General features: G+C 51.5%; 1 protein-coding gene across 4 annotated transcripts in view; it reads left to right on the top strand.

Annotated features, from left to right (window-relative positions):
• tp53bp1 (tumor protein p53 binding protein, 1) overlaps positions 1-25,671 on the top strand; it is a 95,823-nt gene that overhangs the window by 38,241 nt on the left and 31,911 nt on the right. For 2 of the 4 annotated variants that reach the window (XM_070864952.1, XM_070864951.1), the window contains 8 exons: positions 1,216-1,394; positions 3,103-3,217; positions 7,514-7,608; positions 12,374-12,597; positions 15,127-16,669; positions 18,396-18,512; positions 23,391-23,597; positions 24,946-24,994. In XM_070864952.1, the coding sequence (XP_070721053.1) occupies positions 1,216-1,394; positions 3,103-3,217; positions 7,514-7,608; positions 12,374-12,597; positions 15,127-16,669; positions 18,396-18,512; positions 23,391-23,597; positions 24,946-24,994 (2,529 nt within the window). The remainder of the gene's footprint in view (positions 1-1,215; positions 1,395-3,102; positions 3,218-7,513; positions 7,609-12,373; positions 12,598-15,126; positions 16,670-18,395; positions 18,513-23,390; positions 23,598-24,945; positions 24,995-25,671) is intronic. The other 2 variants (XM_070864949.1, XM_070864950.1) reach the window with 2 other exon arrangements.

Below are 25,671 nucleotides of genomic sequence, written 5' to 3'. Positions count from 1 at the left end.
GAGGGAGCGCCGCGCTGTCGGAGGGGCAGTGCTGAGGGAGCGCCGCGCTGTCGGAGGGGCAGTGCTGAGGGAGCGCCGCGCTGTCGGAGGGGCAGTGCTGAGGGAGCGCCGCGCTGTCGGAGGGGCAGTGCTGAGGGAGCGCCGCGCTGTCGGAGGGGCAGTGCTGAGGGAGCGCCGTGCTGTCGGAGGGGCAGTGCTGAGGGAGCGCCGCACTGTCGGAGCGGCAGTCTTTCACCTGAGACGTTAAACTGAGGTCCCGTCTGCCCTCTTGGGTGGATGTAAAAGATCCCACGGCGCTATTTCGAAGAAGCGCAGGGGAGATATCCCCGGTGTCCTGGGGCCAATATTAATCCCACAACCACCATCGCTAAAACAGATTATCTGGCCATTATCACATTGCTGTGTGTGGGAGCTTGCTGTGTGCAAATTGGCTGCTGCGTTTCCCACGTTACAATAGTGACTACACTCCAAAAAGTACTTCATTGGCTGTAAAGCGCTTTGGGACATCCTGAGGTTGTGAAAGGCGCTATATAAACGCAAGTTCTTTTCCTTTTAAAAGGACTGTGCTGGTTCCAGGTGAAGTTTCCACCATCTTGAGGCAACTAGGGATGGGCAATAAATGTGGCTGCTCGCATTCTCAGATCAAATAATTAAAAAAATACCCCGGATAGTAATTGTGAGAGTTGCCTGATGGCCCTTGTTTTTTGTGCCTCTAATTCTGCCCTCTTGAGCATCCCTGATTATAATCGCTCCACCATCGGTGGCCGTGCCTTCTGTTGCCTGGGCCCCAAGCTCTGGAACTCTCTCCCTAAACCTCTCCACCTCTCTACCTCTCGTTCCTCCTTCAAGATGCTCCTTAAAACCGACCTCTTTGACCCAGCTTATGGTCATCTGCGCTAATTTCTACTTGTGCGGCTCGGTGTCCAGATTTTTATTTCATAATACTCCTGTGAAGCGCCTTGGGATGTTTCACTGTTAAAGGCGCTATATAAATACAAGCTGTTGTTGTAATGTGTGTCTACTTCTGTCTCTCCTCTCATGGGCTGGTGCACACCGGGGTCTTGGCTCGGTGACTATCGGCCAAACCCTCCGCCTGTCAGTAGTTCAGTGCTTGGTGCAATCACAGCCATCAGCCTGCCCATGCTCTCCCCAGGTAGAGTTGGCGCTTGAGTTGACCTTCGCTAATGACCCAAGCTTAACCTTTAACCCTTGCAGGTCGGAGGTGACGTCAAGTGTGCCCGCAGCCCCGTGGCGGGAGGCGCTGGGCGGCGGGAAGGAGGCGCTGGTCCTGTTCCGGATGCCGCGCGGACTACGGAGCGTGGAGCCCCCGCCTAAACCGGAACGTTCCGAGATCGCCTCAACACAGGAGGACGCACTTGAGCCGTCTCCATCGGGTATGTGTCTCGCTGTGTGCAGCCATGGTTGTGGGCAGCTCTTTCTCTGTGTCTGTCTCCGCCAGAAGGTCGTGGGCTCAAGTCCCACTCCAGGGACTTGAGCACAAAATCCAGGCTGACACTCCCAGTGCAGTGCTGAGGGAGCGCCGCACTGTCGGAGGGGCAGTGCTGAGGGAGCGCCGCACCGTCGGAGGGGCGGTGCTGAGGGAGCGCCGCACCGTCGGAGGGGCAGTGCTGAGGGAGCGCCGCACTGTCGGAGGGGCCGTCCTTTGGATGAGACGTTAAACCGAGGCTCTGCCTGCTCTCTCGGGTGAACATAAGATCCCATGGCACTATTTCGAAGAAGAGCAGGGGAGTTCTCCCCGGTGTCCAGGGGCCAATTTTTATCCCTCAATCAACATCACTAAAACAGATTATCTGGGTCATTATCACATTGCTGTTTGTGGGAGCTTGCTGTGCGCAAATTGGCTGCTGCATTTCCCACATTACAACAGTGACTGCACTTCAAAAAGTACTTCATTGGCTGTAAAGTGCTTTGGGACGTCCGGTGGTTGTGAAAGGTGCTATATAAATGCAAGTCTCTTATTGTGCTGTATTGGCTTGTAGGGTAACAGTCTGGAGCCTCTTTGGCCCAGACACCCTGGGCGAGGGAACAATCACAACTGAGAGATTCTATCAAATTGGGAAAGACAGAATGGGCTGGGGCTCCTTTATCCAGAATAAGGAAGGGTGGCGGGATGCCTGACAGAGGGGTTCGATAGGGTAAACATAGAAGAGATGTTTCCACTAGTGGGGGAGACCAGAACTAGGGGGGCATCAATATAAGATAGTCACTAATAAACCCAATCGGGAATTCAGGAGAGCAGTGGGAATGTGGAACTCGCTGCCACAGGGAGTGGTTGAAGCGAATAGTAGCGATGCATTTCATCATCAACATCATAGGCAGTCCCTCGGAATCGAGGAAGACTTGCTTCCACACCTGCAGTGAGTCCTTAGGTGGCTGTACAGTCCAATACGAGAGCCACAGTCCCTATCACAGGTGGGACAGACAGTGGTTGAAGGAAAGGGTGGATGGGACTGGTTTGCCGCACACTCCTTCCGCTGCCTGCGCTTGATTTCTGCATGCTCTCGGCGACGAGACTCGAGGTGCTCAGCGCCCTCCCGGATGCACTTCCTCCACTTATAGATGCATTTAAGGGGGAAGTCGGACAAGCACGTTGAGGGAGAAAGGAATCGAGGGATATGGTGATGGGGTGAGATGAAGAGGGGTGGGAGGAGGCTCATGTGGAGCATAAACCCCGGCACGGATCGGTTGGGCTGAATCAGGGTGGTCAGGGTGTAAGGATCGGTGCGATTGTAATGAAGCTGCTGTCGTCCTGGCAGAGTTTGGATAACGGAGTGCGGTTCAGGGATGGGACCTGGCACCGCTGGGCTTTGTCGATCGAACCATTGGACAAGCTGAGCCATTGCATTATTTGCCTCCGTGAAGCCCCCTCGGGCTCTCGCTGTATAATTACCCCCGCCGCCAACTTATGGCTTGTCTTTTGAACATCCTCTTTCCTGTTCTCTCCCTCTCTCCCTCTCTCCCTCTCTCCCTCTCTCCCTCTCTCCCTCTCTCCCTCTCTCCCTCTCTCCCTCTCTCCCTCTCTCCCTCTCTCCCTCTCTCCCTCTCTCCCTCTCTCCCTCTCTCCCTCTCTCCCTCTCTCAGGTCCCAGCCCAGAAGCTGCTGTGGGAGGTAAAAGTGTTCCAGCTGCCCGCACCGATCGCCTGCTGGTCCTACATCTCTCGGGGCAACAGACGCTGGCACGGGAAGGTCTGTCGGAGTAAGTGGAGCCGCGGTAACAGAGTTCGACACGTAACAAAATACGAAATAGCAGCAGGAGTAGGCCACCTGGCCCCTCGAGCCTGCTCCGCCATTCACAGAAACATAGAAACATAGAAACATAGAAAATAGGTGCAGGAGTAGGCCATTCGGCCCTTCTAGCCTGCACCGCCATTCAATGAGTTCATGGCTGAACATGCAACTTCAGTACCCCATTCCTGCTTTCTCGCCATACCCCTTGATCCCCCTAGTAGTAAGGACTTCATCTAACTCCCTTTTGAATATATTTAGTGAATTGGCCTCAACTACTTTCTGTGGTAGAGAATTCCACAGGTTCACCACTCTCTGGGTGAAGAAGTTTCTCCTCATCTCGGTCCTAAATGGCTTACCCCTTATCCTTAGACTGTGTCCCCTGGTTCTGGACTTCCTCAACATTGGGAACATTCTTTCTGCATCCAACCTGTCCAAACCCAACAGAATTTTAAATGTTTCTATGAGGTCCCCTCTCATTCTTCTGAACTCCAGTGAATACAAGCCCAGTTGATCCAGTCTTTCTTGATAGGTCAGTCCCGCCATCCCGGGAATCAGTCTGGTGAACCTTCGCTGCACTCCCTCAATAGCAAGAATGTTCTTCCTCAAGTTAGGAGACCAAAACTGTACACAATACTCCAGGTGTGGCCTCACCAAGGCCCTGTACAACTGTAGTAATACCTCCCTGCCCCTGTACTCAAATCCCCTCGCTATGGTCATTTGCCATTTGCTTTCTTAACTGCCTGCTGTACCTGCATGCCAACCTTCAATGACTGATCTGATCATGGGCTCAGCTCCACTTCCCTGCCCACTCCCCATAACCCTTCACTCCCTTATCGCTCAAAAGTCTGTCTATCTCCACCTTAAATATATTCAATGACCCAGTCTCCACAGCTCTCTGGGGCAGAGAATTCCACAGATTTACAACCCTCTGAGAAGGAATTCCCCCTCATCTCAGTTTTAAATGGGCGGCCCCTTATTCTGAGACTATGGCCCCTAGTTCAAGATTTCCCCCACAAGGGGAAACATCCTCTCTGCAGTCACCTTGTTGAGCTCCCTCATTGTCTTGTATCACCTCTCATTCTTCTGAACTCCAATGAGTATAGGCCCAACCTACTCCACTTTTCTTCATAAGACAACCCCCTCATCCCAGGAATTGACCTTGTGAACCTTCTCTGAACTGCCTCGTGCCGCTGCATGACTCCGTATCCTAATCATTTTTTATTGCCCCGGCTTACTGTTGCTATGTAAATCTAACCTGCTTGGCGACCCATTGATTTTGCATATGGTCCCGTCGCTGGATTTGACTGCTGACTTTCCTGCGTTACTGTTTTTTTTGTAGTGACTGCACGAGGGGCAGGCGGGGCAGGGGCGGAGCGATGGGCGATCTCTGCGTTTCCCCTGCACCCCCCAAACCCTCGTCGCTTGGCCGCGAGCCCTGGTGTTGAATGTCGGGACAGGAGGCAGCCATTCCGTCAGATTGTGGCTGATCTGTAGCTGCAGCAGGCAGGGGCCATTAGAGGGAGCAGCGGGCGACGGCTGATGTGTGTGTGTGTGTGTGTATATATGTATGTGTGTGTGTGTATATATGTATGTGTGTGTGTGTATATATGTATGTGTGTGTGTGTATATATGTGTGTGTGTGTGTGTATATATGTGTGTGTGTGTGTGTGTATATATGTGTGTGTGTGTGTGTATATATGTGTGTGTGTGTGTGTGTATATATGTGTGTGTGTGTGTGTGTGTATATATGTGTGTGTGTGTATAGATGTATATATGTGTGTGTGTGTATAGATGTATGTGTGTGTGTGTATATAGATGTATGTGTGTGTGTGTATATAGATGTGTGTGTGTGTGTGTATATAGATGTGTGTGTGTGTGTATGTGTGTGTGTGTGTGTGTGTGTGTGTGTATATATGTATGTGTGTGTGTGTATATATGTGTGTGTGTGTGTGTGTGTATATATATGTGTGTGTGTGTGTGTGTGTATATATATGTGTGTGGTCAGCTGGTCAGATGTCCTTAATGGCCCATTTTCCCGCCATCGATGTTGTCCCCCCTACGGGGACATTACCTCAGCCATCGCCGTGCTGTCAAACGTGCGCCGACATTTCAGGGCAGTACCGAGGGAGCGCTGCACGGCTGTGTGTGTGTGTGGGGTGGGGGGGGGGGGGAGGGGCAGGGAGAGTCTCTTCGGGCAGTGAAGAGTTCCTGAGGTCACTTTATCACTGTGCAGACGTCGGTTTTTCTGAGCCCTGGCTTCATGTTGTCTGTGTTTACTCTAATCTCCTCCAGTCCCACAACCCCCTCGAGATGTCTGTGATCCTCTAATTCTGCCCTCTTGAGCATCCCCTCTGTCTGTCTGTCTGTCTCTCTCTGTCTGTCTCTCTCTGTCTGTCTCTCTCTGTCTGTCTCTCTCTGTCTGTCTCTCTCTGTCTGTCTCTCTCTGTCTGTCTCTCTCTGTCTGTCTCTCTCTGTCTGTCTCTCTCTGTCTGTCTCTCTCTGTCTGTCTCTCTCTGTCTGTCTCTCTCTGTCTGTCTCTCTCTGTCTGTCTCTCTCTCTCTGTCTCTCTCTCTCTGTCTCTCTCTCTCTGTCTCTCTCTCTCTGTCTCTCTCTCTCTGTCTCTCTCTCTCTGTCTCTCTCTCTCTGTCTCTCTCTCTCTGTCTCTCTCTCTCTGTCTCTCTCTCTGTCTGTCTCTCTCATTGCTGTAAATTATAACTGTTGTGTTGGAGTGATGCTCATTGAGGGTCGTGTTGCTCGGAGATTGCTGTTGCTATGATACTGCAGTGAATTGCATCCTCTGCTCCTCCTCCCGCCCACGTCCCTGTGCTGATATGTACAGTGCTTGCCGATACTTGCTGTTGCTGGGATGATGCAGGAGTGGTGCGTCTGCTGTTGACTGTTTGTTTGGAGGGAGAGGCCAAGTTAACTGCCTGAGCGCTGACTCCAATCACCTACGCATCGGGAACAAAGAGTCTTGTATTGCCCCCTCGGTGATGCGGGATCGCCTTCGCTATGAATGCTCCTGGTTGGAGGTGATGTGTTTGACCGTGGTGTCTGACAATGGCTTATCTGTGAGTCTGATGATGGGTGAGCTGTTGTCTGCTACATGCACAGTGATGTGGCTCCCCCCACCCCCCCCAAACTTTAGTGTTTGTATCGTCTCCTCTCTGTGGAGCAGCCTCACCACATGCCCACTCAGTCTAACAACTTGCATTTATATGGCGCCTTTAACGTGGCAAAATCATCCGAAGGCACATCATGGGTGCGATTATCAGACAACATTCGACATGACATATATTAGGACTGGCTTGGTCAAAGAGGCAGGTTTTGAGGAGCATCTTGAAGGAGGAAAGAGAGGTAGAGGGGTTTAGGGAGGGAGTTCCAGAGCTTGGGGCCCAGGCAACAGAAGGCACGGCCACCGATGGTGGAGTGATTATAATCAGGGATGCTCAAGAGGGCAGAATTAAAGGAATGCAGACATCTCGTGGGGGGGGGGGTGGGCGTGGGTGCTGGAGGAGATTACAGAGATAGGGAGGAGCGAGGGCCACGGAGGGATTTGTAAACGAGGATGGGAATGTTGAAATCGAGGCGTTGCCAGACCGAGCGCCAATGTAGGTCAGCGAGCACGGGGGTGATGGGGGAGCGGGTATAGTGAGTCGCCAACTGTGGACAAATTCCTGCCGTTTTCATCACATGACCTCTCGTCTCCAACCTCCCCGCCCCCACTCTCCCGCCATTGGTCGCCCCCACTCTCCCGCCATTGGTCGCCCCCACTCTCCCGCCATTGGTCCCCCTGACACCTGTATCCTCGCGGCGCCCCGCCCATCACGGCTAATTGGAACGTCGATCACACTCTTTACTCGATTTGGATGACTCTTGGCTCCATCCCAACTCCCAATATTGGGACAACCAATAAACAAACGTAATGAAAGAAAATGAAAACGACGTGTAATTTTTTTTTTTTCGTGCCCCTCCCGATTTTTCTCCTGGATGTTGCGGATGGGAGTGTCCGGGAGCAGAATCTTTAATTCCCACAGGCTCCAGGCCGTTCCTGGAGGGTTGCAACCCCTCCGTAGGCCGAGGGCTTAATCCTTTGCCAGGCAGTGTAGTTGGCCTTGGAGCTGCCTGCCCAGACGTTTGATTATTGAATAATTAATATCGCTCTGATTTTTTTAATAACTCTGTTTCCCAAATAATGCTCCGTCTCTCTCTCTCTTTCTCTCTCTCTCTCTCTCTCTCTCTCTCTCTCTCTCCCTTTTTATAGCAGCTCCTCCGATGTCATCGATCCATCCCAAGAGGCGTTTGGGCCCACTCCCATCATCATTCCCAACAGCCCGACGGAGCAAGGAGGCGAATTAGGTAACAGCATGGGAGTGGGGGGTGGGGGCATTAGGCCTGTAACAGGGAGGATGTTTCCCCCGGGCTGGAGAGTCGAGAACTAGGGGTCACAGTCTCAGAGTAAGGGGTCGGCCATTTAGGACTGAGATGAGGAGGAATTTCTTCACTTGGAGGGTGGTGAATCTTTGAAATTCTCTGCCCCAGAGGACTGGAGGCTCAGTTGTTCTGTATATTCAAGACATCGATAAATATTTGGATTCTAGGGGAATCGAGGGATATGGGGACAGTGCAGGAAAGTGGAGTTGAGGTCGAAGATCAGCCATGATCTCATTGAATGGCAGAGCAGGCTCGAGGGGCCGAATGGCCGACTCCTGCTCCTAATTCTTATGTTCTTTTGTAATTACCCCGGAAAACATTACACCTGGTTCTTTAGGGTGGCCTGTGCGTTTTTACCAGTTTGCCGAGTAGATGCAGAGAAGATCACAGAATCATAGAATGCCACAGCGTACAAGGAGGCCATTCGGCCCATCGTGCCCGTGCCAGCCCTTTGGCAGAGCGATCCAATCAGTCCCACTCTCCCCTCGCTCTTTGCCCGTAGCTCTGAACACTTTTCCCTTTCAAGTATTTATCCAATTCCCGTTTTGAAAGTTACGATTGACCCTGCTTCCACCGCCCTTTCAGGCAGATCATAGGACAGACAGGAATTCAGGAGAAACCTCTTTACCCAGAGAGTGGTGAAAATGTGGAACTCGCTGCCACAGGAGGGCGAATAGTATCGATGCATTTAAGGTGAAGCTGGACAAACACATGAGGGAGAAAGGAATAGAGGGATAGGGTGATGGGGTGAGATGAAGCTAGGTGGGAGGAGGCTCGAGTGGAGCATAGAAACATAGAAAATAGGTGCAGGAGTAGGCCATTCGGCCCTTCGAGCCTGCACCGCCATTCAATGAGTTCATGGCTGAACATTCAACTTCAGTACCCCATTCCTGCTTTCTCGCCATACCCCTTGATCCCCCTAGCAGTAAGGACCTCATCTAACTCCTTTTTGAATATATTTAGTGAATTGGCCTCAACAACTTTCTGTGGTAGAGAATTCCACAGGTTCACCACTCTCTGGGTGAAGAAGTTCCTCCGCATCTCGGTCCTAAATGGCTTACCCCTTATCCTTAGACTGTGACCCCTGGTTCTGGACTTCCCCAACATTGGGAACATTCTTCCTGCATCTAACCTGTCTAACCCCGTCAGAATTTTATATGTTTCTATGAGGTCCCCTCTCATTCTTCTGAACTCCAGTGAATACAAGCCCAGTTGATCCAGTCTTTCTTGATAGGTCAGTCCCGCCATCCCGGGAATCAGTCTGGTGAACCTTCGCTGCACTCCCTCAATAGCAAGAATGTCCTTCCTCAGGTTAGGAGACCAAAACTGTACACAATACTCCAGGTGTGGCCTCACCAATGCCCTGTACAACTGTAGCAACACCTCCCTGCCCCTGTACTCAAATCCCCTTGCTATGAAGGCCAACATGCCATTTGCTTTCTTAACCGCCTGCTGCACCTGCATGCCAACCTTCAATGACTGATGTACCATGACACCCAGGTCTCTTTGCACCTCCCCTTTTCCTAATCTGTCACCATTCAGATAATAGTCTGTCTCTCTGTTTTTACCACCAAAGTGGATAACCTCACATTTATCCACATTATACTTCATCTGCCATGCATTTGCCCACTCACCTAACCTATCCAAGTCGCTCTGCAGCCTCACAGCATCCTCCTCGCAGCTCACACTGCCACCCAACTTAGTGTCATCCGCAAATTTGGAGATACTACATTTAATCCCCTCATCTAAATCATTAATGTACAGTGTAAACAGCTGGGGCCCCAGCACAGAACCTTGCGGTACCCCACTAGTCACTGCCTGCCATTCTGAAAAGTACCCATTTACTCCTACTCTTTGCTTCCTGTCTGACAACCAGTTCTCAATCCATGTCAGTACACTACCCCCAATCCCATGTGCTCTAACTTTGCACATCAATCTCTTGTGTGGGACCTTGTCGAACGCCTTCTGAAAGTCCAAATATACCACATCAACTGGTTCTCCCTTATCCACTCTACTGGAAACATCCTCAAAAAATTCCAGAAGATTTGTCAAGCATGATTTCCCTTTCACAAATCCATGCTGACTTGGACCTATCATGTCACCTCTTTCCAAATGCACTGCTATGACATCTTAATAATTGATTCCATCATTTTACCCACTACCGATGTCAGGCTGACCGGTCTATAATTCCCTGTTTTCTCTCTCCCTCCTTTTTTAAAAAGTGGGGTTACATTGGCTACCCTCCACTCCATAGGAACTGATCCAGAGTCAATGGAATGTTGGAAAATGACTGTCAACGCATCCACTATTTCCAAGGCCACCTCCTTAAGTACTCTGGGATGCAGTCCATCAGGCCCTGGGGATTTATCGGCCTTCAATCCCATCAATTTCCCCAACACAATTTCCCGGCTAATAAGGATTTCCCTCAGTTCCTCCTCCTTACTAGACCCCCCGACCCCTTTTATAACCGGAAGGTTGTTCGTGTCCTCCTTCGTGAATACCGAACCAAAGTACTTGTTCAATTGGTCCGCCATTTCTTTGTTCCCCGTTATGACTTCCCCTGATTCTGACTGCAGGGGACCTACGTTTGTCTTTACTAACCTTTTTCTCTTTACATATCTATAGAAACTTTTGCAATCCGTCTTAATGTTCCCTGCAAGCTTCTTCTCATACTCCATTTTCCCTGCCCTAATCAAACCCTTTGTCCTCCTCTGCTGAGTTCTAAATTTCTCCCAGTCCCCAGGTTCGCTGCTATTTCTGGCCAATTTGTATGCCACTTCCTTGGCTTTAATACTATCCCTGATTTCCCTTGATAGCCACGGTTGAGCCACCTTCCCTTTTTTATTTCTATGCCAGACAGGAATGTACAATTGTTGTAGTTCATCCATGCGGTCTCTAAATGTCTGCCATTGCCCATCCACAGTCAACCCCTTAAGTATCATTCGCCAATCCATCTCAGCCAATTCACGCCTCATACCTTCAAAGTTAGCCTTCTTTAAGTTCTGGACCATGGTCTCTGAATTAACTGTTTCATTCTCCATCCTAATGCAGAATTCCACCATATTATGGTCACTCTTCCCCAAGGGACCTCGCACAACGAGATTGCTAATTAATCCTTTCTCATTACATAACACCCAGTCTAAGATGGCCTCCCCCCTAGTTGGTTCCTCGACATATTGGTCTAAAAAACCATCCCTTATGCACTCCAGAAAATCCTCCTCCACCGTATTGCTTCCAGTTTGGTTAGCCCAATCTATGTGCATATTAAAGTCACCCATTATAACTGCTGCACCTTTATTGCACACACCCCTAATTTCCTGTTTGATGCCCTCCCCAACATCACTACTACTGTTTGGAGGTCTGTACACAACTCCCACTAACGTTTTTTGCCCTTTGGTGGTAAAACCCGGCATGGACCTGCTGGGCCGCATGGTCTGTTCCTGTGCTGTACATTCGATGTAATGTAGATACTGATTGGGCGTTCAGTCATATTTGATCTGATCAATTCCCTCCCTCTAATCATTTCCCTCCCCTGTCCCATTTCCTGAAGCTTGTGGCGTGCTATTCCACTGGAACCATTAGTCCTGCAGTACACCATCCCAGTAGCCATTCCTGTGGAGGGTGGACGCTATTCGACTGTGATGGGAATCGCACTTGAGCCCGGTTCTTTGCCCACGCGCGCAGAGGTCACTGGGTGGCGATCGAGAGCAGGGACCCTGTGACTGGTTTTAAGCCTCCATCCCCCTGGGCCTCGGAGGTCAACGACGTGCTTTCCTCGTTGTGGATGAATTCATGCGGCAGAGACTGGGAACCTCTGTTGCCCCAACGGCTGGGTTCCACGCTGGGTGGGGCCATTAGCATTGAGCCATCAGCAGCAGCAGTTTTAGCTCAGTATCTGCAACTGGGATATGCGCCTGAGCGATAGATACACCGGGCTCATTTGCAAGGGACCAACAGGACAAGTGCTTTTCTGGTCCAGTCACATATTCGCACTTGAAATTTACATTGCTGCCCTGATGTTGCTCGTTACCTGTGTCGCAGACTCGTCGTGAGCTTCATTCAGTTAGTCTTTGCCAGTTATTTAACACTGGAGTACTGAGTGTGAATATTAACTCATTACAAAGCTTATTTTAACAAAGTTTGTGCTCTTTCTACACTGTCCCATCAAACACTCCCAGGGCAGGTACAGGGGGTTAGATACAGAGTAAAGCTCCCTCTACACTGTCCCATCAAACACTCCCAGGGCAGGTACAGCACAGGGTTAGATACAGAGTAAAGCTCCCTCTACACTGTCCCATCAAACACTCCCAGGGCAGGTACAGGGGGTTAGATACAGAGTAAAGCTCCCGCTACACTGTCCCATCAAACACTCCCAGGGCAGGTACAGCACAGGGTTAGATACAGAGTAAAGCTCCCTCTACACTGTCCCATCAAACACTCCCAGGGCAGGTACAGCACGGGGTTAGATACAGAGTAAAGCTCCCTCTACACTGTCCCATCAAACATTCTCACAGCAGAGGTTAGAGTGAGTGCTAGAGAGGATTAAGTGATGGGATAAAATGTAATGTTGGGAGATCTGAAACAAAAACTCGCGTTGTTGAAAATTCACCAAATCAGACCGCATTTGGAAAAGTTCGGAGCGAGTGCATGGAGACTGCTGCAATAAATATTTGGCCTGATTTCTTCCTAGGGGAGGAGCCAATGGATACCTCTCTGCCACTCGCAGACGCCATCCAATCAGGAAAGGCACTATGTGAGGAAGAGGAGGAGCCAATGGAAATGGACCAGCCTGCGGAGCGGACTGAGCGCGCTCCCCTCCGGTGCCCACAGGCCTCAACACCAGTGTCGGCGGCAACTCCTGCATTCGCTGCCGGACAATTAATTCCAGTGCCAACGCTCCCGGATTTATCCCACGTGAGTGTTCGGGCTACGGTCGGGTTTGTTCTTACCGAGGCTCAATGGCCCAGAATTTGCTGGAGCGGGACATCTCTCCCCATTAGTTAGACCTTACCCCCCCACCCCGCCTCCATTTACCTTTTCTGGGCCGGAGAGGTCGTGTGGCATTGCAGGAACATAAATCTCATCATTATAAGGGTCCTTACACTGTTAATTACCAGCCTTAACTTTCTGCGGCGAGTTTAATTCATATTTACGGATGCAAATGTAGCAAATCCAGAAACTTAACTGGACCAGCCACATAAATACTGTGGCTACAAGAGTGGGTCAGAGGCTGGGTATTCTGCAGCGAGTGTCTCCTCTCCTGACTCCCCAAAGCCTTTCCACCATCTACAAGGCACAAGTCAGGAGTGTGATGGAACACTCTTCACTTGCCTGGATGAGTGCAGCTCCAAGAACACTCGAGACGCTCGACACCATCCAGGACAAAGCAGCCCGTTTGATCGGCACGCTACCAATCGCCTTCAACATTCACTCCCTCCACCACCGGCGCACCGTGGCTGCAGTGTGCACCGTCTACAAGATGCACTGCAGCAACTCGCCAAGGCTTCTTCGGCAGCACCTCCCAAACCCGCGACCTCTACCGCCTAGAAGGACAAGGGCAGCAGGCGTATGGGAACACCATCACCTCCACGTTCCCCTCCCAGTCACACACCATCCTGACTTGGAAATATATCGGCCGTTCCTTCATCGTCGCTGGGTCAAAATCCTGGAACTCCCGCCCTAACAGCACTGTGGGAGCACCTTCACCACACGGACTGCAGCGGTTCAAGAAGGCGGCTCACCACCACCTTCTCAAGGGGCAATTAGGGATGGGCAATAAATGCCGACCTGGCCAGCGACGCCCACACCCCAGGAACGAATAAAAAAACAAAAAATTGCTTGACACTCGCGGGGAGGTTGAGGGCAAACTGCCATTTTCGCAAGGTTAATGGCGGCTCCGCGCAAATCCTCCAACAGCTTGTGGTGATTCGCAGCTCACGGGGTGTCGCTCCCTCGCCGCAAATTGCTGGCCGATTCGCACATCAATAATGGTGCGCGACCTGCCATTATTTCACCAGCAAATCCGGGCCCATAACTGAAATGTGTAACGTTCAGAACCAACGGAAGCTGCGGCATTAGTTGTGCTGCGTGTTCTCTCAGACCCGAGTGTCGTCCTGTCCGGATTCTGGAGACTGAAGGACGTCACTCCTGGACCGCGGCACGCAGATCCTGAGCACCCCCCTCGGGGAAGGATTTATTCGCCTTGGAGGGGTGGGTGTAGCATAGTGGTTATGTGACTGGACTAGTAATCCAGAAACGTGCATTCACATCCCGACTGAGGGGGAGGAACCCTGCAATATTCTGACCTTTTAATGTCAGCTGTGGCTCAATGGGTCTCTCTCTCTCTCTCTCTCTCTCTCTCTCTCTCTCTCTCTCTCTCTCTCTCTCTCTCTCTCGCCTCCGAGTCAGAAAGTTGTGGGTTCAAGTCCCACTCCAGGGACTTGAGCACAAAATCCAGGCTGACACTCCCAGTGCAGTGCTGAGGGAATGCCGCACTGTCGGAGGGGCAGTGCTGAGGGAGCGCCGCACTGTCGGAGGGGCAGTGCTGAGGGAGCGCCGCACTGTCGGAGGGGCAGTGCTGAGGGAGCGCCGCACTGTCGGAGGGGCAGTGCTGAGGGAGCGCCGCACTGTCGGAGGGGCAGTGCTGAGGGAGCGCCGCACTGTCGGAGGGGCAGTGCTGAGGGAGCGCCGCACTGTCGGAGGGGCAGTGCTGAGGGAGCGCCGCACTGTCGGAGGGGCCGTCTTTCAGATAAGACGTGAAACCTCAGTGGAGGAAGAGTAACCGGGAGGGCGCTGAGCACCTAGAGTCTCGTCGCCGAGAGCGCGCAGAAAACAAGCGCAGGCAGCGGAAGGAGCGTGCGGCAAACCAGACTCCCCACCCACCCTTTCCCTCAACCACTGTCCCACCTGTGACAGAGACTGTAATTCCCATATCGGACTGTACAGTCATCTGAGAACTCACTTTTAGAGAGGAAGCACATCTTCCTCGATTTCGCGGGACTGCCTATGATGATAAACCGAGGCCCTGTCTGCTCTCTGGTGGATGTAAAAGATCCCACGGCACTTTTTCAAAGTAAAGCAGGGGAGTTCTCCCCGGTGTCCTGGGGCCAATATTTATCCCTCAACATAACATAACAAAAACAGATTATCTGGTCATTATCACATTGCTGTTTGTGGGAGCTTGCTGTGCACAAATTGCCTGCGCATTTCCTACATTACAACAGTGACTGCACTTCAAACGTAGTTCATTGGTTGTGAAGCGTTTTGTGATGTCCTAAGGTTGTGAAAGGCGCTATATAAATGCAAGTCTGTTTTTATTCTATTTATTTTGGGGACCACTGATCTGTTGTATTTGTGTGTCAGAAGATATTTTCTGAGTTACTGATTTCTTTTGTCCAGTGAAATATTCGCCACTACAAAACATTTTATTTCTTATTTTTGAAGGATATTTTTATGCCCACACCAAGCCTGACCGAAAATACCAGCAGCGATGAAGGGGTTAAATCCACCCGCGTTCAAACAGCAAGTCCCTCGAAGTTGCCCGCAGAACCATCGGACGAGGGGGCAGAGGGAGAGAAGCTGGGCGTGGAATCGAAGGAGAGCTTGGATATCGGAAGCGAGCGGCCGGAAGAGGGGGCCGGGGAGCCTTTCGAGCTGAAGTTGTCGGCTGGTGAATGGATGCAGCCGATGGAGACGGACGAACACCCGCCCTCGGCAGACGAGGACAGCCAAGCCACGCAGGTCGACGAAGAGGACCACACGGAGACGGCCGAGGGAGGTCAGCAGGGCGACACCCACAGTCTCCATCTCCGATTGACTGAGGAGGAGAGCCAAGCGATGACCTCTTGCCTTTCCCAAGCTCCTGGCACCAATGCGTTTGAGGGGTCCAGTGTCGGGCCGGAAGCTGAACCCAACGAGGCCGGAGAGAATGTGGGTGAGGTTTCCAGAGGACCCGAGGGAGCCAATCAGCCGGCTGAGCCATCACTTCAATCTCAAGAATCGCTGAGCCTCCTTCACCTCAGTGCTCCCTCCCAAGAAGCTCTGGATTTGCCCGAGGACATATTGACAGCGAAAGAAAGGATAGTGAATGAGCTGCCAATGGATGAGGCCGAGGATGTGCCTGGGACCCAGAGTGAGCAACCTGAGCATTTGGGTCTTGACGTATCCGCGATAAAAGTTCCTCCGAAGGAGGAGGGCATGGGTGCGGTCCAAGAAGCTCCTCTAAATCTTGAGGTTTCACAAAGCCAAATGCAATCGGCAACTGTCGCTAAAGAAGAGCAGGTGAAGGAAGTGGACGAGCCAATGGAGCAGGGCCTCGGTGAATCAGCTGACGTTGTGGCGAAGGGAACCCCCGATGAAGAGAGGGCCCCCGATGAAGAGAGGACCCCCGCACTTGCCAATCCAGATAGTTCCCAGCCCGAGCATCCCCACGTTGCTCGTTCCGAAAGTTTGGACAGCAAGGATCATTGCACCGAGGAAGACGATGCTTCCGAGAGCCGCAAGGGCGCGGAGAAAGATGAGGAACCAATCGATGCGCCGCGACAGATACCGTTGATGAGCCAAGAGAAGGTTTCTGAGCAAGTCAGCGTGACTTCTTCGGGAAAGCAGGAAGGCCCCACAGCCGTCTGCCCCCGGCCGGCGGCGCTGCAAGGCAGCGAGGTCACGGACTCCAGAAAGGACTTCCAGGCAGAGCTGGTGGTCTGGATGCAGCCCGAAGACAAGAAGACCTTCAAGGAGCAGAAGAGCCTCGGCAACCACAGTGCCGGAACCCCGCAGCCAGAGCCGCAGGACGCGGCGGGGCAGAACCACCAGCAGGACGTCACGGGATCGCCCAAACCCAGCAGCCTTGACCCGCCCGCAGGAACCCAGAGGCCGAGCGAAACCAGCCCGTTGGAACCAGAGACTCGGAACCGAGGAACCGAAGATCTTCAGCCATCGGAGCCGTCGACGAAGAGCCTCTCGGACAGCTCTGGCGGTGCGTACTCTGGTGAGAGCCAAGATTGTAACGGCTGTGCATGCGGCCGTACTTGATTCGAGGCCGGAGCAATGTCAGGAGGCCTCGGACAAAGGGGCCAGTGGAGGGGGGGGGGGTTGGCAGGGCAGCGCCATGGGTGGGAAGGGTAGAAGAGAAGGTGAGATAAATCGGTACCTTGAGCTCGGGGGATGCACGGAGATTGCAGGCAGGGAACGTTGATGGGATAGCATCAACGCTCTTGCCTTCCATCCCTCCCACCCTGGGATGTGGGGAGGGAGAAGGGGCTGGGATCCCTTGCTCTGATTTTAACTGGGTGAGCGGAGGTACCAGTAACATCGACTGCAAGTGATCAGGAAGGCCGACGGAATCTTGGGCTTTATTGCAAAGTCGATGGAGTATAAAAGCAGGGAAGTCCTGCTAAAATTTTACAGGGTATTGTTGAGGCCACACCTGGAGTACTGCGTACAGTTTTGGTCTCCGTATTTAAGGAAGGATATACTTGCTTTGGAGGCAGTTCAGAGAAGGTTCACTCGGTTGATTCTGGAGATGACTGGGTTGACTTATGAAGATAGGTTGGGCCTATACTCATTCGAGTTCAGAAGAATGAGAGGTGATCTTATCGAAACATATAAGATAATGAGGGGGCTTGACAAGGTGGATGCAGAGAGGATGTTTCCACTGATGGGGGCAACTAAAAGAAGGGGACATAGTCTCAGAATAAGGGGCCGCCCATTTAAAACAGAGATAAGGAGAAATTTCTTCTGAGGATTATAAATCTGTAGAATTCTCTGCCCCAGAGAGTTGTGGCTGCAGGGTCATTGAATATATTTAAGGTGGAGATGGACAGATTTTTGAGTGATTAAGGGAGTAAAGGGTTATGGGGAGCGGGGCAGGGAAGTGGAGCTGAGCCCATGATCAGATCAGCCGTGATCTTATTAAATGGCGGAGCAGGCTCGAGGGGCCGAATGGCCAACTCCTGCTCCTAATTCTTATGTTATTGACTATCGAGTGGCCCCTGCCTTCTACTAGAAGGTGGGAGTATAGATATTGGGCGTGTACAGGATTGGGCCGGTGTAGATACTGGGCGTGGCCAGGATTGGCCTTGGTCGTGATGCCTTTGATAGCCGAGGCTCGCTGCCCTTTAAGGAGCAGAAGAACCTGGGAAACCACGGTGATGGCAAGAGCCAGAGGGCCAGGGAGGGCAGAACCACCAACAGTTTGAAGCGAGCCGTCCCATCGGGAACCTGATCGGATCGGGTGCAGTGGGGGGGGGGGTTTTACACCCCCCCGGTTCTCCTCCCTGCTAAACCCCGCAAAGACCAATACCAGGCCGGGTGTAAAACTGTCGGTAAACCCTGAACCCTTGGGCTCCCTGCCTGGTGACTCGATAAATTGCCCCCACCACCTCTCCGTCCCCCAAGTGTCTGCGCTTGCCCATGAAGACCGGCCAAATGAATGAGCTACCTGAGCCTCTGGGCCTTGACCCCAGGCACAAGCAGGAGCCTGAGGGGAGGAGGTTGATTGGAGGCCCTGGGTTAATGTAGCTGTGTGTTGTGTTAGGGTGGGTCTCCATGGAGCTCAAATAAGGAAAGGCAACGTTAAGAAAAAGGTGTTTGAGGCAATGGCGGACTGTGGCTACTGGCAGCATCTTTGGCCCAATTGTTGCCGTTAATGTATTTCCCCTTTCGCCTTGATTTGTGAATCTTTAGTGCTGTGTTTTTGTTCTCTTCCGCCCCAGAAATCCCATTTCACTTCACTCTGCCGAAGGAAGGCGATGTTATCCAGCCCATAAGCAGTGGTACCCCTCCTCTGATTGGCAAGTTGAAGCAAGGGCCAAGACACAGCACTCCGATTGGTAGGTTCCATCAGTTGCATCGTATTTACAGTGCAGAAACAGCCCATGTGACCCCACCGCTCCGTGCCGGGGTTTATGCTCCACTCGAGCCTCCTCCCACCCCTCTTCATCTCGCCCCATCAACACATCCTTCTCTTCCTTTCTCCCTCGTGTTTATCTCGCCTCCCCTTAAATGCATCGAGCACGTTACACTTTCTAGGTAAAGAGGCTTCTCCTGAATTCCCTATTGGGTTTATTAGTGACTATTTTATATTTATGGACCCCTCTGAAAGGGAAAATATCTCTACCCTATCTAACCTTTTCAGGATGTCCCATCAAACACAGAACAGGTACAGCATGGGTTAGATACAGAGTAACATAGAAACATAGAAAATAGGTACAGGGGTAGGCCGTTCGGCCCTTCGAGCCTGCACCACCATTCAATAAGATCATGGCTGATCATTCCCTCAGTACTCCTTTCCTGCTTTCTCTCCATACCCTTTGATCCCTTTAGCCGTAAGGGCCATATCTAACTCCCTCTTGAATATATCTAATGAACTGGCATCAACAACTCTCTGCGGTAGAGAATTCCACAGGTTAACAACTCTGAGTGATGAAGTTTCTCCTCATCTCAGTCCTAAATGGCCTACCCCTTATCCTAAGACTGTGTCCCCTGGTTCTGGACTTCCCCAACATCGTGAACATTCTTCCTGCATCTAACCTGTCCAGTCCCGTCAGAATCTTATATTTCTATGAGATCCCCTCTCATCCTTCTAAACTCCAGTGTATAAAGGCCCAGCCGATCCAGTCTCTCCTCATATGTCAGACCAGCCATCCCAGGAATCAGTCTGGTGAACCTTCGCTGCACTCCCTCAATAGCAAGAATGTCCTTCCTCAGATTAGGAGACCAAAACTGAACACAATATTCCAGGTGAGGCCTCACCAAGGCCCTGTACAACTGCAGTAAGATCTCCCTGCTCCTATACTCAAATCCCTTAGCTATGTAGACCAACATATCATTTGCCTTCTTCACCGCCTGCTGTACCTGCATGCCAACTTTCAATGACTGATGTACCATGACACCCAGGTCTCGTTGCACCTCCCCTTTTCCTAATCTGCCGCCATTCAGATAAAATTCTGCCTTCGTGTTTTTGCCCCCAAAATGGATAACCTCACATTTATCCACATTATACTGCATCTGCCATGCATTTGCCCACTCGCTTAACCTGTCCAAGTCACCCTGCAGCCTCTTGGCGTCCTCCTCACAGCTCACACTGCCACCCAGCTTAGTGTCATCTGCAAACTTGGAGATATTACTCTCAATTCCTTCATCTAAATAATTAATATATAGTGTAAAGAGCTGGGGTCCCAGCACTGAGCCCTGCGGCACCCCACTAGTCACTGCCTGCCATTCTGAAAAGGACCCGTTTATCCCGACTCTCTGCTTCCTGTCTGCCAACCAGTTCTCTATCCACATCAGTACATTATCCCCAATACCATGTGCTTTGATTTTGCACACCAATCTCTTGTCAAAAGCCTTTTGAAAGTCCAAATACACCACATCCACTGGTTCTCCCTTGTCCACTCTACTAGTTACATCCTCAAAAAATTCCAGAAGATTCATCAAGCATGATTTCCCTTTCATAAATGCATGCTAACTTGGACCGATCCTGTCACTGCTTTCCAAATGTGCTGCTATTTCATCCTTAATAATTGATTCCAACATTTTCCCCACTACTGATGTCAGGCTAACCGGTCTATAATTACCCGTTTTCTCTCTCCCTCCCTTTTTAAAAAGTGGTGTTACATTAGCTACCCTCCAGTCCATAGGAGCTGATCCAGAGTCGATAGACTGTTGGAAAATGATCACCAATGCACCCACTATTTCTATGGCCACTTAAGAGTCTGCATCCCAGAGTAATCAGGCCCCAGGGATTTATCGACCTTCAATCCCATCAATTTCCCTAACACAATTTCCCTAATAATAAAGATATCCTTCAGTTCCTCCTTCTCACTAGACCCTCGGTCCCCTAGTACATTCAGAAGGTTATTTGTGTCTTCCTTGTGAAGACAGAACCAAAGTATTTGTTCAATTGGTCTGCCATTTCTTTGTTCCCCATTATACATTCACCTGAGTTCGACTGTAAGGGACCTACATTTGTCTTCATTAATCTCTTTCTCTTCACATATCTATAGAAGCTTTTGCAGTCAGTTTTTATGTTCCCAGCAAGCTTCCTCTCGTACTCTATTTTCCCCCTCCTAATTAAACCCTTTGTCCTCCTCTGCTGAATTCTAATTTTCTCCCAGTCCTCAGGTTTGCTGCTTTTTCTGGCCAATTTATATGCCTCTTCCTTGGCTTTAACATTATCCTTAATTTCCTTTGTTAGCCACAGTTGAGCCACCTTCCCGTTTTATTTTTACTCCAGACAGGGATGTACAATTGTTGAAGTTCATCCATGTGATCTTTAAATGTTTGCCATTGCCTATCCACCGTCAACCCTTTAAGTATCATTTGCCAGTCTATCCTAGCCAATTCACGCCTCAAACCATCGAAATTACCTTTCCTTAAGTTCAGGACCCTAGTTTCTGAATTAACTGTGTCACTCTCCATCTTAATAAAGAATTCTACCATGTTATAGTCACTCTTCCCCAAGGGGCCTCTCACAACAAGATTGCTAATTAGTCTTTTCTCATTACACATCACCCAGTCTAGGATGGCCAGCTCTCTAGTTGGTTCCTCGACATATTGGTCTAGAAAACCATCCCTAATACACTCCAGGAAATCCTCCTCCACCGCATTGCTACCAGTTTGGTTAGCCCAATCAATATGTAGATTAAAGTCGCCCATGATAACTGCTGTACCTTTTATTGCACGCATCCCTAATTTCTTGTTTGATGCTGTCCCCAACCTTACTACTACTGTTTGGTGGTCTGTACACAACTCCCACTAGCGTTTTCTGCCCTTTGGTATTCCGTAGCTCCACCCATACCGATTCCACATCATCCAAGCTAATGTCCTTCCTCACAATTGCATTAATTTCCTCTTTAACCAGCAATGCCACCCCATCTCCTTTTCCTTTCTGTCTATCCTTCCTAAATGTTGAATACCCCTGGATGTTGAGTTCCCAGCCTTGGTCACCCTGGCGCCATATCTCCGTGATGCCAATTACACCATTAACCGTTAACTGCTATCTGCGCAGTTAATTCGTCCACCTTATTCCGAATACTCCTCGCATTGAGGCACAGAGCTTTCAGGCTTGTCTTTCTAACACACTTTGCCTCTTTAAAATTTTGCTGTAATGTGGCCCTTTTTGCTTTTTGCCTTGCGTTTCTCTGCCCTCCACTTTTACTTTTTTTTCTTATCTTTTGCTTCTGCCCCCATTCTACTTCCCTCTGTCTCCCTGCATAGGTTCCCATCCCCCTGCCATATTAGTTTAACTCCTCCCCAACAGCACTAGCAAACACTCCCCCTAGGACATTGGTTCCGGTCCTGCCCAGGTGCAGACCGTCCGGTTTGTACTGGTCCCACCTCCCCCAGAACCGGTTCCAATGCCCCAGGAATTTGAATCCCTCCCTGCTGCACCACTGCTCAAGCCACGTATTCATCTGAGCTATCCTGCGATTCCTACTCTGACTAGCACGTGGCACTGGCAGCAATGTGCTACTACTTTTGAGGTCCTACTTTTTAATTTGGCTCCTAGGTCCCTAAATTCGTCTCGTAGGACCTCATCCCGTTTTTTACCTATATCGTTGGTTCCTATATGCACCACGACAACTGGCTGTTCACCCTCCCTTTTCAAAATGCCCTGCACCCGCTCCGAGACATCCTTGGCCCTTGCACCAGGGAGGCAACATACCATCCTGGAGTGTCAGTTGCGGCCGCAGAAACGCCTATCTATTCCCCTTACAATTGAATCCCCTATCACTATCGCTCTCCCACTGTATTTCCTGCCCTCCTGTGCAGCAGAGCCAGCCACGGTGCCATGAACTTGGCGGCTGCTGCTGCTCTCTCCTGATGAGACCCCCCCCCCCCAACAGTTCCCTAAGCTCCCTCTACACTGTCCCATCAAACACTCCCAGGTCAGGTACAGCACGGGTTAGATACAGAGCAAAGCTCCCTCTACACTGTCCCATCAAACACTCCCAGGGCAGGTACAGGGGGTTAGATACAGAGCAAAGCTCCCTCTACACTGCCAACGATGTGCTTTAGCTCTAAGCTCCGAACAGTGTCCCTGCTGCACCAGGCAGCCTGAGACCTGTACTCTTTTTACTGATGTTGATTGAGGGATAATTATTGGCCAGGACACCAGGGATAACTCCCCTGCTCTTCTTCGGAATAGTGCCATGGGATCTTTTATGTCCACCTGAGAGACGAGGCCACAGTTTCATCCGAAAGACGGCCCCTCCGACAGTGCGGCGCTCCCTCAGCACTGCCCCTCCGACAGTGCGGCGCTCCCTCAGCACTGCCCCTCCGACAGTGCGGCACTCCCTCAGCACTGCCCCTCCGACAGTGCGGCGCTCCCTCAGCACTGCCCCTCCGACAGTGCGGCGCTCCCTCAGCACTGCACTGGGAGTGTCAGCCTGGATTTTTTTTGTGCTCCAGTCCCTGGAATGGAGCTTGAACCCATGACCTTCTGACTGAAGCGCAAGTCCTGCCCACTGAGTCACAGTTGGCACTGTGACGATGTCACCCTTTTGTTCATGTGGTTTTAGTGAAGTTGAGCTTTATTCTAAGCAGGAAAAGGGACATTGCTCGAGTCACTGTTACCATTGCGTTCACTGCAGCACCCAGTGAGAGCTGGCGGGAATTCTGCTGTTGGAGGCCATGACTCCAATCCACATTGGGGCTGAAACCGAATGTATGTTTGATTCTGTCTCTCTCTTGTTTTTTCTGTGCAGAGCTTGAAGACCGTCCCATGGCAACCGGTGACGTCACAGAGAATGCCATGGGAGCCAGTGATGTTGTCGCGGAGGAAAGTGAGCACGGGGCGTCGAGTCCCGAGTTCCTGGCCGTGTCTGCGGGTGACGGCAAACTGTGCCTGCGGATGCGGCTGGGCACTCCGGTCCACAAGGAGGATCGGCACTCCGCCCTCTTCAGCCTCGAGAGTAAGACCATGGGCAGAGTGTTTATCCATTGTTTGCCGTTTGTCCCCAAAACCCAACCCACTTTTGAGAGGGCTCTGACTGGTGGTGCAAGTGCCTTCCTCCAGTGCATCACAAGGGACAGGTCGGCTGCTGGACTGTGGAGGGCATCACCGCTCACCCAATCCTGTCCTCACCCGAACTCCTCTTGGGCCTCGCACACTTGCATGCTCGCGCACACACGCAAACAGAGACTCGTGCACACATGCGGACACACACAGTCGCGCACACGTATAGACACATGTTACACACACTAGCGCACACCCACACATATAGACACGTGTGTGTGTGTGTGTGTATACGCACATTCTCGCACACAAGCGCGCACGTGTGCATATATACGCGCGTGCACGCACATATGCAAACGCACACGCCTATGTGTGTGTATATATACATATATATGCACACGTATGCGCACAGACTATATATATATTTACACGCAGACAATTTTTTAGATAATATATATATTAGGCGAGGGGGGCGAAGGGATTGAATGTGGCACCTTCCTCGCTGGCATTATATTTTCTGGGCTGAGGAAGGTTTAAATTTGTCACCTTGGCGATGAGCGTGTGGTGTCCCACTGTAACAGAGACTGGTGTGCGGCTATTCTGGCTCGTGTGACATGTGATCACGGACCACTTTGCACCCCTCCCCCGAGAGAGAGAGAGAGAGAGAGAGAGAGAGCGCGGAGACCTCGGTGGCCCACCTCTACGAGTGGGACGAGCCCCTGCCCAATTGTTGACCATGGCGGGTGTACATTTGACCGGGGGGGGGAGGTGGATTGGGGGCGGGGAGGGAGGTGGATTGGGGGCGGGGGGGGAGGTGGATTGGGGGCAGGGGGCGGGGGGAGGTGGATTGGGGGCGTGGAGGGGGGGGGTGAAGTGGATAGGGGGCGGGGGGGGAGGTGGATTGGGGGCAGGGGGCGGGGGAGGTGGATTGGGGGCGGGGTAGGGGAGGTGGATTGGGGGCGGGGGGGGGGAGGTGGATTGGGGGCGGGGGGGGGGGAGGTGGATTGGGGGCGGTGGGGGAGGTGGATTGGGGGCGGTGGGGGAGGTGGATTGGGGGCTGGGGGGGAGGTGGATTGGGGGCGGGCACTCAGTATTCCACGTGCAGTCTGTACAGAAACCGATGTTTGTGTCATGTTATCGCTCTCGCTCGTTCTCTCTCTCTCTCTCTCTCTCTCTCTCTCTCTCTCTCTCTCTCTCTCTCTCTCTCTCTCTCTCTCTGACCCTCGCTGTGCTGATGTTTAATTCCTGAGTCTGACCAACGCTTGTGTGCAATAATATTTGCCCTTTTCATTTTCCCTTCGCAGAGCCTGTGCGGGCAGGAGTGCAAACATCTGCTGCTGAAGCGGTTGCCAGGTAACCAGACCTTCTCTCTCCGCACTCTGCTCTGGTGTAACAATATCTGGGCTATTTAACCTCCCGTCAACATTTCAACCCCGTGATTACGCAGAACGAGTTCCAAACTGGCTACAAGACTCTCTCTTTCTGTCAGATAGAGAAATCTTTGTGTTGGTGACAATTTTTGGGCCTGTACAGATTGCATTTATTTCCCTCCCTTTGGTCTGTGTTGTAGTTTAGGTTCCATTGTTGCCCTCTGATTGACCAGCTATAGAAATACCCAGAATTCACAACACAGAACGATCCGTGCCGGGGTTTATGCTCCACTCGAGCCTCCTCCCATCACCTTCACCCCCATCACCATATCCTTCTCTTCCTTTCTCCCTCATGTGTTTATCTAGCCTCCCCTTAAATGCATCCCTGCTGTTAGTCATCATCATAGGTGGTCCCTCGAACGAGGGTGACTCTCTTCCACATGAGTTCACAGGTGTTTCAATGAAGGACCCGACGTTCCAGTCCTGAACCCCCAGTCGAGGGGGTGGAAGATGCCGGTGTGTGTGTGGATCTCCTCTAACGTGGGGTGACCGTTGCACACCAGCCACCACACGGGCTCGACAGAGCTCCGTCTTGGTCCAGTGGCAAGGGTTGAGCCAGATCGACTGGAGACCTGCTCTGCTGCACGGACCCAGTGCGCA

Source organism: Pristiophorus japonicus, chromosome 21, assembly GCF_044704955.1.
Source record: "Pristiophorus japonicus isolate sPriJap1 chromosome 21, sPriJap1.hap1, whole genome shotgun sequence".
NCBI classification, from domain to species: domain Eukaryota; kingdom Metazoa; phylum Chordata; class Chondrichthyes; family Pristiophoridae; genus Pristiophorus; species Pristiophorus japonicus.
This window is presented reverse-complemented; position numbering and strand designations above follow the sequence as displayed.